The sequence below is a fragment of the Salarias fasciatus genome, chromosome 23 (assembly GCF_902148845.1).
Source record: "Salarias fasciatus chromosome 23, fSalaFa1.1, whole genome shotgun sequence".
NCBI classification, from domain to species: Eukaryota; Metazoa; Chordata; class Actinopteri; order Blenniiformes; family Blenniidae; genus Salarias; species Salarias fasciatus.
The window spans coordinates 13534075-13547143 of NC_043766.1; the positions used below are offsets into that span (position 1 = coordinate 13534075).

General features: G+C 39.6%; 1 protein-coding gene and 1 long non-coding RNA gene across 2 annotated transcripts; one reads left to right on the plus strand and one right to left on the minus strand.

The window, feature by feature from the left end:
• Positions 1–517: 517 nt before the first annotated feature.
• LOC115382154 (BRISC and BRCA1-A complex member 1-like) lies at positions 518–11555 on the plus strand. Its single transcript, XM_030083831.1, has 9 exons — positions 518–639; positions 5908–6294; positions 6376–6434; positions 6519–6639; positions 6981–7059; positions 7165–7189; positions 7295–7424; positions 9280–9363; positions 10942–11555. Exons 2-9 carry the CDS (start codon positions 5926–5928, stop codon positions 11140–11142), a joined length of 1068 nt encoding a protein of 355 aa, XP_029939691.1. The 5' UTR covers positions 518–639; positions 5908–5925; the 3' UTR covers positions 11143–11555.
• Positions 3307–4621, minus strand: LOC115382155 (uncharacterized). The gene is made up of 3 exons (XR_003930501.1): positions 4603–4621; positions 4383–4418; positions 3307–3835 (listed from the first exon to the last, which is right to left on the minus strand). It is a non-coding gene; the product is annotated as an uncharacterized LOC115382155 (long non-coding RNA).
• Positions 11556–13069: the final 1514 nt, after the last annotated feature.

The window sequence follows — 13069 nt, forward strand, 5'->3', positions numbered from 1 at the left end:
AAGTGATGAGAATAATACCTGGGTCTGAGGCTGATTTCCCTCATTTGTCTGCCTGCCGATATGTTTATGACTGAAAAATTGTCTGCAAGCAATTTACAGAAATGCTCAGCTGACCTTGAAAAATCTGGTTGCCATCTGAACATGCACTTTGACCTTTGCATGAAACTCACTGACCCATACATGTTTTTTTTTTTTTTTTGTCTTTTTCAGAGATATGTTATAAATAATCATCATAATGAGACTGCTGTGATATTATTGTAATTTATGCCAATAACCAGCCAGTGGAAATTCTTCAGATCATCTGTCCGTCTACTGATCTCCTCCGCATCTTTGTCCAACTCAGAGATTTGGGAGACTGGAGCCAATCTAAGCTCATAGTGCGTAAAAACCAGAGAACACACTGGACAGGCCACCTCAGAACACATCAGCGTGTGTCTCGGCGTGCCCATGTCCTGACATGCAGTTACTCACTCATGTCTGTAGGAGGCGATAGAAACATTGAAACTCAGTGCAGGGTTGTACTTCCGGATTTTCTGTCTTCTGCGGAGGAAACGCTCAGTTCAAAACAAACGTTTTAGTTGTTATCGCTGAGTTCTCGCCTCGCTGTAACCTTGTGTTTCGGGGGAGGATTACAATAATGTAAGTACCCAGCGCTCTGGAACGCTCATCTCACCGTTTGGCTTCGTTTCTTCTGCAGGTGTGATGGTCGCTGCACCAGACTCACACAGACACACACACACACACACATACAAACACGCCGCGGTCCATCAGAGACTCCTGCAGTCAGACTGTTTTCTTCTGAATCAGTGTTTTATTTCCTCTCAGATTTACTGACGGGCGATCTGCTCGATGTGTTTGTAGCTCATTCACTGAGGAGGCGGGTGCAGTTTTCAGTTTGTACGACTGGTCGTCCCCAGTCAATCCCCAGTCTGTATCAAGCTCCCATTGAAATGCTTGGAAATTGAAAAATAAAAGCTTGTCTTCACCTTTATTTCCCAAGCCTTATATTAGAGGACATTTCTACGGTGGCCGACAGGTGCAAACGCGCTGCAAACACAGAAAACACATGCAAGAAAGAAACGCTGCAAGAAAAAAATGCTGCAAGAGAAAAAAACGCCGCAAACACAGAAAACACCTGCAAGAGAAAAATGCTGCAATCACAGAAAACACATGCAAGAAAAAAAAACACTTGCAAGAAAAAAAAACACTTGCAAGAAAAAAAACACTCGCAAGAAAAAAAAAACGCTGCAAGAGAAAAAACCGCTGCAAACACAGAAAACACTTGCAAGAGAAAAATGCTGCAAATTCAATCCACAACGGAAGTGCGCCAGGTCACTCCAAGAAGAAGAAGAAGAAGAAAAAAGTACGGAAGCCCTACAAGGACATGGTTAAATACTTTTTTTTTTTTATTTCTTCCGCTTTGCCGTGATAACGAGTTAATTTCAGTGGTTTATCGAGAAGTCGACTTATTTTTCCACGTTGTCTCGACAAAACGACAATACGGTGAACCGGGAGTCCCAGTCTTTCACCAGACAGCAACGCTCCGCTGCCACGGACCACAGACAGAGGTGAGTTCAGCCTGTTTATGAGTTTTTTGTACTGTTACTCATTTCTGAATAACTTATATGATGCACGCAAATCAAACAACTGTCTGTCCAGCATTTGCACAGTGGAACTGCGATATTTAGCCTCCTAATGCAGGACCTGTGTGTTTTCTAGTGTCTGACCCAGACTGTGTCTGTTCTGGAGCAGCTCAGAGAACTGCAACAACCTCACCAAATTCACCAGGTCAGCTTTCTGTACTTATGTAATAATCAAAAACTGCTGTTTCCCTGCTTCCCATCCTGACAACTGTACTGTTTTGGTGTTTTTTCAGTTATATACATATAGCAGAACAGCCACTTTGGCTATAGCCGTATGTTCATTACAGAAAAAAAGTCGTTTCAAATGAGTCGATGTTGACAGAATAATCAGTCACAGGTAATGTTGAGTTACAAGAGCAAGGTGGCTGTAACTTGCTTGATAAACTTTAGATGTATTTGGAAGTCTCAAACATCCAAATAAAATAGAATACATTTACTAATGTTTTGTCTGAATTCATAGTGAAGCAAAAATGGCAAACTTTTTTTGTTTGTTTTTTCACAAAATGAAATTAAAATGAATCAGTTATGGAACAGTAAATTAGAAATTGGGACTTGAAATGAACCAGAGTGAAATTTAAGTTTTTCCTGAATTGGGAAAAAAAACCGTATTGGACTGGATGCTGACTGCAGGAAGGTTCTGCTGTGTTCCAGCTTTACAGGCGTCATCCTATTGATGACAAGTAATGCAGCCAAGAATGCTTCCTGATTATATGTTTTTTTCTTTTGTAACTTCAGTTTTTGTTTTTACTGTGGCAGGTGGACAAAGATGCTGGTGGGATGAAGGATGAGGAAGCCCTGTCAAAGTCTCTTCCTCATCTGGAGCCGTGTGGAGGCCATCTTTACACTTTCTGCTCTTGCTCAGTTTCATGCCGTTTTATTTTCATGACAAAATCTTGTCAGATCCTGAATAATTTTATTGTAGAATATCATTGTCAACAAATATTCTATTTTTGTATTAAACTGTTTGAAATTCAATCCAGTTTTTTGTAATGTCTTCGAGTCAAATTGTTTTGGTTCCTATCTATGATTTTATGAATCACAGCTGCTCCTGAGCCCACATGAGTGTCATGCATGAGGACATTGTCAAAAATGTTTGAGTACATCAGCCTCCATTTGAGGGTATAAATGCATATATATAGAACAATTAAACAGTCTTTTCAGGACAGTTTCATCTTTATAAAGAGATACTCTTCATAAAAACTGACTGACTCAACAAATTTATAGATCTTAACTGAAACGTGGCTGTGGTGTAAATTTGGCTGTACCATAAACTGAAATGCCTGGTTTTAGGTTTGAAGTTAACCATTTGTTCCATCACACTGTTGTCACACAGGTGTAAGATTCAGATAAACCAGCTGACATCAACCTTTATTAGGCTACATGTCTGACATCTTGGTTGCTTTGATGTGTAAATAAAAATATCTACAAAAATGATAAACATTCAAGCATCAAGCTGTCCTGTAAAATTAAATTATTTAACATGACCTAATGATGGTTTGACCTTTCAATATAAACAAGCACACATGGATCTTGAGTGTTACTTCAGTATTAAAGAATGCCACAGCTGAGCCCAGCAGTGTAAGTTAAGCATATACAATGGACTTTTTTCTTTAAGAAAATGGATATTTGTGAAGCATAGTTGGACTTAGAGGACATGCAAACATCCCACATTAAAACTGAACACATTTATTTGTTTCAGTGCATCCATGATATGTTTCATACAAACTAACACTGTAAAAAAAGAAAAAAAATCAGAAAACAGGGGTGTATAAAACACTGGAAATGGAAGTGTGCTCAAAGCGGTAGGCTAAAGTTTTTAATATTGGCTGTTGTGGCAACAGTTTTGGTAGGTGGGGGTTAATCTGACTGACAGCTGTGTTCTCATTAAGTCTCCGGCTGTCTGTACAGTCTGGTTGCCTCAGCAGCATTATGACCTGCCTAAAGATTCAGTTTATTTATGACCACAAGGCAGAGCTGGTGAAGATCTGGATCACAGACAAAGTCAGTTTTCCAAAGACAGATGTCCTCTTCCAAGACAATGTTCCCTCTGTCCACTGGCTGGAGGTCGTCCTGTGCTCGGTAAAGTTCTGGTACATGATACAGAGGAAAGGTTTTCCATGGAAGGGATCGTATCTTTTAGTGCCTGGCTGGATCCCGGTGTTCCACATTGTCATCACGACGTCCAGCTCCTTCTGTAAAATAAAAAAGATACAAGGCATCGGTCAGTAAAAGTGAATAAGTGAGTAAATGAAAGTGAGTTAGTGAGCATGTGAGTGAGTTAATGAAAAGAGATGTTACAGCAGAACTGGACATGACATTCAAACTACTACTATTTTCTTTCTCGCCATTATCAGTGTTCTGTGCATGCCACTTGGTTTTGTGTGTGTGTGTACATGTATGTACATATATGAGTCATTTGGTGCAGGTCTACCAGGTGTGAATGGGTGTGTTTGTGTTTTGAGCTGTGTTCTTATGCTATCTTTTGTTTATCTTTCACTATAAAACTTGAAAATCAATAAAAGTATTGTGGGAAAAAATGAAACAAAGCAGAACGGAATGAGACCCTTATCAACCACATGCCCACTTAAGTTTTACACTGATTAGAACTCCTGCAACAGGTTTCTCCAGCAGTCTGCTTGCTGTCTTTGATTTTGTCGCCATCAGCTTTTAACTCACTGCTCCACTATTTTTCTTACAAGTCATATGCCTGTCTGCATGAAGCAGCATGGAAAAGCTGACCTGGTGAATTTGGTGAGGTTGTTGCAGTTCTCTGAGCTGCTCCAGAACAGACACAGTCTGGGTCAGACACCAGAAAACACACAGGTCCTGCATTAGGAGGCTAAATATCGCAGTTCCACTGTGCAAATGCTGGACAGACAGTTGTTTGATTTGCGTGCATCATATAAGTTATTCAGAAATGAGTAACAGTACAAAAAACTCATAAACAGGCTGAACTCACCTCTGTCTGTGGTCCGTGGCAGCGGAGCGTTGCTGTCTGGTGAAAGACTGGGACTCCCGGTTCACCGTATTGTCGTTTTGTCGAGACAACGTGGAAAAATAAGTCGACTTCTCGATAAACCACTGAAATTAACTCGTTATCACGGCAAAGCGGAGGAAAAAAAAAAAAAGTATTTAACCATGTCCTTGTAGGGCTTCCGTACTTTTTTCTTCTTCTTCTTCTTCTTCTTCGAGCGAGCTGGCGCACTTCCGTTGTGGATTGAATTTGCAGCATTTTTCTCTTGCAAGTGTTTTCTGTGTTTGCAGCGGTTTTTTCTCTTGCAGCGTTTTTTTTTTTCTTGCAAGTGTTTTTTTTCTTGCGAGTGTTTTTTTTCTTGCGAGTGTTTTTTTTCTTGCAAGTGTTTTTTTCTTGCATGTGTTTTCTGTGATTGCAGCATTTTTCTCTTGCAGGTGTTTTCTGTGTTTGCGGCGTTTTTTTCTCTTGCAGCATTTTTTTCTTGCAGCGTTTCTTTCTTGCATGTGTTTTCTGTGTTTGCAGCGCGTTTGCACCTGTCGGCCACCGTACATTTCCCATTATTACGCATGATATATGACTTTTACTACAGTAATTTCAACTTAACAGTGGCACTCATGTTATGAGGAATGTGAAATAGAAGTGTCATTTTCACTTCCACTCACAGGAAGAAATGCTGATATTATTAAATGGAATAAAAGCTATAGAAAATAAAATGAAGTTTAAAAAAAAAAAGCCCCATAAAAGGTAAGTGAAGATGCTGTGTATGTGACAAGTGCAACTACTCCTTACTTTTGTGGGGTTTAACCTGCAGCTTGCTCTGTAAGATTGGACTGAAATTCACTCAATGAGCAAAATTTACTTCCTTTATGTTATTTTGAAAGTCATCAAGGCCAAAATAGGTGTAAAATCGTAAAATACAACCTCTAAACACAACCTCTAAATGAAATACTTATTTTTTAATGTACTACAATTTTACCTTGAAAATAAGTTGAAAAGCTATTTTAAACACCATTTTTTGGGCCTCAATATATAATCAGTTCCATTTCTGGCATGTATAAAAAAACAAACTTACTTGCACCTGAATTAGTTTTTAGAAATAATCTCAACACAGATTTCCATTGTGTGCATATTTCATATTCAGCTTCGGCCATCACTGGATGATTGTTTTGGTTGTGATGTTTTTCGATTGTGAAATGCTTACTGAAGTTATGCTCAGTGATGATTCTGAGATCTTATTGCAAAGCAGCTCTTTGCAGATAATGTGCATTATGATGCGGTGTACATTCCCAGTTAGGACCGCTGGTATCCATGGAGACGCCAGAACAAGGCCAAGCTGATGGAGAGGAGCGGCCAGTGGATCTGCGACCTCGGACGCGCTCCAACCCAGAAGGAGCTGAGGACCGCCGCAGCAGCACGGGAAGCCTCGGCGGCAACAGCAACGCCAACATACCCCAGCCTGCCGTGGGGAGTCGTGTGGAGGGCGAGGGTGAAGCCTCGACCAGCGACAGCCCTCCGAGCTCCACCACCACCACTGTCTCGGTCGCTGCGGCTCAAGTTGTAGCTCCAACCACGAATTCGGGTGTAGCGACAGCAGCCGGTGGCGCCATACCCATGTCCGTCCCTCTCCCAGCACAGACCCGGCTCCGAGCTCCCCGAGTCAACTGCCCAGAGAAAGTGGTAGGGGCATTGCCATCCTCGCTTCTTCAGGTCTCACAGGTGTCATCTGACCGACTGATTTCACTGTGCTGTCGTTTTCAGATCATCTGCTTGGATCTCTCTGAAGAGATGTCTTTACCAAAGCTGGAGTCCTTCAATGGGTAATGTGCAGCTCTGGACACCTTTGTTTGTTAGTAACAGTGTGTACTGCTGTTTATCACTAATCTGTCTGTTTTTCACTTTAGATCTCAGACAAATGCTCTGAATATTTCCCAAAAGATGATCGAAATGTTTGTCAGAACCAAACATGATGTTGACAAACGGCACGAGTTTGCTCTGGTTGTCATCAACGACGATGCTCTGTGGGTGAGTAGAGGAAGCTACATTCACATTCCTATTTCAGCTTTCTGATCCTGACCTGAGCAGAGAAAGAAAAGCCAATAAAAATATAAAGTAGTCAAAACGGCAACAAGCACTTGTCTTCAGTGAGTCGGTTGAAGCTCGGTCGTCTTTTTCCCCAGGTGATGTCGACAGAAAATACAAATTCCTAGAACAGGTTAATGAGTTTTGAAAACATTTCCAGCGTAAACATGGTTTGGTTGTAAGGATATGCTCTTTCTTGTTGACGCCTGTTTTTGTGTTTGTTTTGTGAGCGTGCTTGTTATGTGTATAACATTTCATTTAATGCACGCTTTCATATCTTTCAGCTGTCAGGCTTCACGTCTGATCCCAGGGAACTGTGCAGCTGTCTGTATGATCTGGAGACCAATGTGTGCGAGTCCTTCAGTATCCTTTCTTTCAAAATTCTATCATTAAGCAGTCACTGTACATAATCTACAGTTAAAGGACTTTTTCTGGATGTTGAGCTTTAGCCTTAACTGTCCCTTTAAGACCTGGAAGATCTCCTTAATGTCATGTAAGTATATACAGACATGAAGTTGCAGCATGCTGTTCAAATGTATTGAAATAGATGCCTTACTCTAGTGAATTTCTAAAGAGACTTTTTCTATTTCTCTTGTAGTCGTCAGAAAATCGAGCTGCCTGTGTTGGAGAACGTTCAGACAGATTCACCCCCATATGTGGTGCGGACCGTTCTTATTTACAGCCGCCGTGTGGGGCAGCTACAGTTCACCCTGTCTGAGGCTGTCAATGTAAGTTCAACAACTTCTTTTTTTAATTCGTAGACTTTTTTTTCTTTCTCAAATTTTCAGTGTGTTTTTTTTCTAAAAACAGTTAATTAAGTGGTATTTTTGCTGTAGCTGTTGTTCATGTCACCATTGATTGCAGTTGTCAGTTCTATTATCACCCCTTTCTCTGTTCATCATTAAACATGCTTAAATAAAAGCAGCAGTAGGAGGAGAATTCCCATCTCTTGTTCTGACACTTTCAGCCAATAAGTCATCTGATATTGTAAGCATTAGCTGCCAAATTGAAGAAATTCACACAAAAAATTTTAACTGCAAGACCGACAGATCTCTCTGTTAGCATTATTCACTATAATGTAAAATATAGTGAAACCATTAGAACTGATTTTTTTTTTAACATGTACATAATTTAACCACATTTTCCAATAATCAGTGCTTGACAGTAAACAGCTATCCTTCCTTATGTTTATTTTAATATCCACATATTGGCTTGATCATAATGAACACTGGTTTTCCTGCTTCATAATTGATACATAAGTCCAAAAAAACATTGACTGTAATATCTGACTATGCATATATTTAAAATGTGATTGTTACATATTATGTGTCATGAACAAAGGACAGCAAAAAAAAGAAAAGACTCAAGCAATAAATAAAGAGGTGGTACCTTAAAATATAGAGGAATGCAGGGATGATGCTGGTTTGTATGCTTTTATAATTACAAATTTAATCTGCACAAGTGACAGATATTTGTGAAATTGCTGTGGAGGTTGGGTTTGGTGTGTGTATCTCATGAAGTTAAAATGCTTATTAATCCCATTTAATGTTGCTTTTCATGCATAAGTGAATTATATATTCAGTGACATAGATATAGATTCCCCCCCCCCCCCCCCCCCCCCCCCCCACTTAAATTCTAACTGGGTTCATTGTTTTGTAGTAATTTGCTAAGTTGATATAAATTGGATTTTAGATAAAAAGTGAAGGCGAAAAGAGTTTTTGTAAATGTGACCGAAGAATCAAAAGTTGTTTCATGATTGTTCCATTAGGATGAGTAAATTAAAAATGTTCCAAGTAGGTCAAAATATAAGAAGTGTGAATATTGGAATGCTTATTATAATTTGGACCTGATTAGTAAGTTGTGATTAGTTATTTGATCCATCTACTGGGTGAGTTATGTTTGTGGATCATATCTGATTTCAATTATTAGTTAAACTTTTCATTACAATTTTATTGGTTTGATGAAAGTGATGGACTGATTTCAGTTGATTGTTTTTACGGTAAGCAATTTAATCAACATGTTTTGTTTTGTTTTCTTCTTCTTCTTTCCTAAAGGTTATTAAACTGTTATTTTTAATTGTGTAAAAGTTTTAGAATGTTCGACAATTTAGAATGTTTGCAAGTTTTTACCATGTCTGATCATTTTGAAATGTTTGACAGTTCTCAAATGGTTGATAGTTTTTACAATGTGTGACAGTTTACAATGATAATTTTAGAATGTTTGATAGTTTTTATAATATTTGACAGTTTTTGGGATGTGTGACAGTACAGACAGGGGTGTTTTCACTCTCTCCCCGCTGCAACACACATCAGTCTAATACTGAGTTCATCCTCAAGCCTGTAGAAAAGCCCACTAAGCGAGTCTCTCATTGCGGTCTGGTGTGCTGCAGCACCACCAATAGTTTTACGATGTTTGAGAGTTTTTGAATGTTTATCAGCAAACTCATATTTGTTGTCATTTCATATGTTGCGCAGAGGCAGAAAATCACAATCACTTCTAGAATAATTCAACTTTTTGTGAGAATGTGAAACTCGCTTCTTGTCTATTCAAACCAGAGTCATGCATGTCTCTCTGTCATTACAGAAAATGCTGCAGTCTCCGTATTTTTACTTTGATTTGATATATTTACACAATGGCGAGGAGCTTGAAGACGGGACCAACTGGGTGGTGAGTAGACAGGGTGTTGGAGATTATCTTATTTTGAGTGTGATGGTGCGCACTAGGTAACAGCAGTTTTATGATCTTTTGTCAGGAGTTGAGGATAACCTTGCTTGTAGTGCAATACTCAGTGCAAATTAATCATTGGCATCTGAGTTTAGCTGCATTTCAATGCAAATAAATACTTTGGCATAGTAGGTGCTGTTTCTTTTTTTTTTCTTTTTTCTTTTTAATCAATTCATAGTGCAAAGGCAATGCATTCAAATCCACCTGATGGTAGGCAGAGTGAACTTTGAATATAGTCACATTTTACATGGTTTGTGAACAAAAAGATTTATGATTTTAATTAATCATGGTCATGGTAATCATGATTTAATCGTGGTTTAATCATTGGTAAACTGATGCTGCTCCTCTTGAGTTGAGTTACCATTAAGTGTGCAGCATAAAAATAAATTCTCATAAACTCATAAGTGTCATCATCTCCATCATCGAGTACACACGCTTCTTTTCTACACACTCATTTTTACACAGATTCAGTCCAATTATTCTCAATATAAGCAAGACTTTCACTAGTACAATCCACTCAAACACGATGGGAATACGCCATCAAGCAAAAGATCTGAGGCCTTACTCATCAGCTGTGTTTAGAAAAGATTCTACATTTTGTCTTCCAAATTAAATTTAGGATGTGTTTTAGTACAAAAACATGCGTACATGAGTTGCACGCACATCAGGAAGTCACCAGTGTTGATAACCCCCATGTTCTTCATCTCCATGCTCGTGCTCATTTGCCTTTAGAAACGCTTCCAGTTAACCCGATGTGGCAGCAACACGCCTCTTTAGAAATATTGATTTTGTCCCTCACCTTGTGACACTCTTCATGCTTTCTATTTGTAGTTTCACTGTTCTACCATGACTTTATGTGTGCAAGCATGGTCAGAGTTGGGATATTCACTCATCCTTAAGTAGAAGTACAAGTCGATAAATTCCTTACTGTGTCTGGGAATGTTCGTACACACAAACTCAAGTCCCTGCTCAAGTGTTTCATTTATACGTTTAATAAACAGATAAAGTTGGACTTCGCCGTTCTCCACTGATATCTCCGCTGTAGTCTCCATCTCTCTCTGTAACTTTCCCACACATACTGGCCGTCCCAAGGATGGAGGCTGTTTTGGTGTGCAGCAGTGTGGACTCAGTAGCCTGTCCTCCACCTGGAGCAGACCTTTACGGTGCCGTACCACTTCTCCACCTCTGTCACAGATTTCTCTGCAGCTCTCACTCTTTTACAGCACCTGACGCTAATTCCTTTTTCTTTTATAAGGGATTACGCAGTCACCATTAAATGATATAACTGTCCCGGCCTCCACCTCCCCCACAAGCACTTCTATTGCCATTTGACACATTTATAGGTACAGACACCTCATGTAGCTGATTGGAGTCAGTTATCGAGCCAAATGTAAACTCATGCAACTGGTTTTGAAGATTTACAGTAATATAATGCTTTGGAGCATTTTGGTATTGTCTTGTGCTCATAAAACATTTATTTATTTATTTATGTATTCATTTATTTATTTATTTATTTTACAGATGAACTACATGGCTTTCTGCAAACTTGCCATAAAGGAAATGTGTTACTGCTATGAGGCTTCACTGAATGGACCTGTCGCCAAGCTGTACAACTGTATGGCCAAACTTTTGGCCCACCCTTTACAAAGACCTTCACAGAAGAAAGCCTCGCACAGCCTTCTGGAGGACGATGACTCTCAGGATGTGGAAGCGACAGTATGAAATGTTACTAATTGGAAAAGCCAAACTGGAAAAATACAGGCATACATACACACTATAGTTTTTCAGAAGGCATGTTAATTCTCTGCTCTGAATCAGTGAATTTAGCAATATTATGTTTTAATTTGAAACGATAGCATTGGGTTTTATTTTTTGTTTTGAAATTGTTGCCTATACAGTTAATTTTATCTTGATAATTGCTTAATCGATGATGCAAGATAAAGACATGATGTTTGCTAATTTGGAGCTTTTTAAAAGGTGATTATTTTTGAACTGATTTTTGTCTTAAAGGTGGTGTAGGCAGGATTTTGCTCATCAATGCTAATTTTTCTGGGTTTTTTTTAATTAAATGTTAGAGTATCCATTGATAATCCTTTACAAGTGTAGCATAATTGCACTACTGCGAGGGCGCAGCGTTTCCATCTGTCTCTGTTCTGAGCTGAAAAGGAATCTCGACAGCTCCAGGTATCTTTGACCAATCAGAAGAGCCCATGAGGCTCTAACCGCGATTGGTCAAGGGGCGTTCGTCGCACGTTCTTGTGGGAGGGGCTTAACTTGCGTAAGGGCGTGATGTCAGAGAAAACGGGACAGGATTGGCTGTGCTGGGTTTCAAATCACCATCTTAGATGGGTGGGTCAAATCGCCATCTTGCGTAGGTAACCCTAAGCAAGATGGCGGAGATGCGGAATCCTGCCTACAGCACCTTTAATGTGGGAAATCAAAGCACACGGTTTTAATCTGACCTGAAGTAGGTCTCTGAAAGTAATGAACTTCTGTGTAATGCACTGTTTCTGTCTATTCTTAGCTGATCGTCTTTATGTATGTCCTGTTTTATAAGGCACAGCTAAGAACACCTTCTCATGCATCTCAGTATCCAGATAGCTGTTTTATTGCTCCTTCACATTGATCTCTGTGAAATTTTAGATAAATAAAATATATACATATGAACTTTTAGAATCCCTTCCCATGAAATAAAACAGCATGTTAAATCTTTTTGTGGGTGTTGCATCTTTATTTTATATTTTGGTTGGAGGCTGGAGCTGGGTGGGTTGTCGTTCTGCTCAGCAGGTGGCAGCAAAGTCCCTCCTGACTGAAACAAGTCTGACTTCAGAGATCTGTGGCTCAACACCTGAGAAACCAGCGTAAAATGTATAAAAATCTCATTAGATTCCCTAAATTGGCAGTCGCTGTGAAGTTCATCAGATTGAATCTTGGCTAAATAATGGCTTTACCATCGCTCTTGCTCATTAATCATCATCCTTGATCAACATAAACATTTCTGTATTTGTTACCTGACAGCCTGATGGAGCAGTTAGGAGGAACAGTTATCCAGATTTGGCATGACTATGGCATCTTTTTCTTGAGGAAAACTGTGACGCCGCCTGCCCTCAGAGGTGTTTTATGTCACAGTCTGCAGTCGTTTGGTTTCCTGTTTGTGTCCAGAACTTATCCAACGTCTCTGTTGTGACTCATCATCTTCTGTCACTCCATCCCTCCTTCATAAATTAGTTTTTTTCCTCCTCTAAATGCAGGTTGTCAGGGAGACAATGGGCAGCAGGAAAGCCCCCAGGTTTAGAGGACCTTTCCCCTTTCACACCCTTCCCCAGCAGAGCTGGCTGTTTTTCACGTCACCACTCCAGATAACAGCAGATCCAGAGGGGGATTTGTTATTCCCTCACCCCTGAAGACTGACAGCTCCCTATTGTTTTCATTCCCTCACTCCTTCACTGCCATGACTCCTTTCCGTTTTTACTTAGAACAGGATATGCGGCAATTTTTGGATTTGCTTGGTATTTTCTTCTCTTGCTCCTTACACAATTCACATTGCTTATTACAGCATTATCAAGATTCATCTGAAAAGTATGGGCAGCATTTTTAATCTGAAAACCCCATTTCTAATGTGCTTTTCACTTCAGTACGGTGAAGCACT

Excerpts from the sequence above, each read along its gene's own strand:
- LOC115382154 (XM_030083831.1), top strand. The coding sequence starts at position 5,926 with ATGGAGACGCCAGAACAAGGCCAAGCTGATGGAGAGGAGCGGCCAGTG. Across the intron at positions 6,435-6,518 it reads AAGCTGGAGTCCTTCAATGG|ATCTCAGACAAATGCTCTGA; the intron begins GTAATGTGCAGC and ends TTTTCACTTTAG. Across the intron at positions 7,190-7,294 it reads GAAGATCTCCTTAATGTCAT|TCGTCAGAAAATCGAGCTGC; the intron begins GTAAGTATATAC and ends TTTCTCTTGTAG.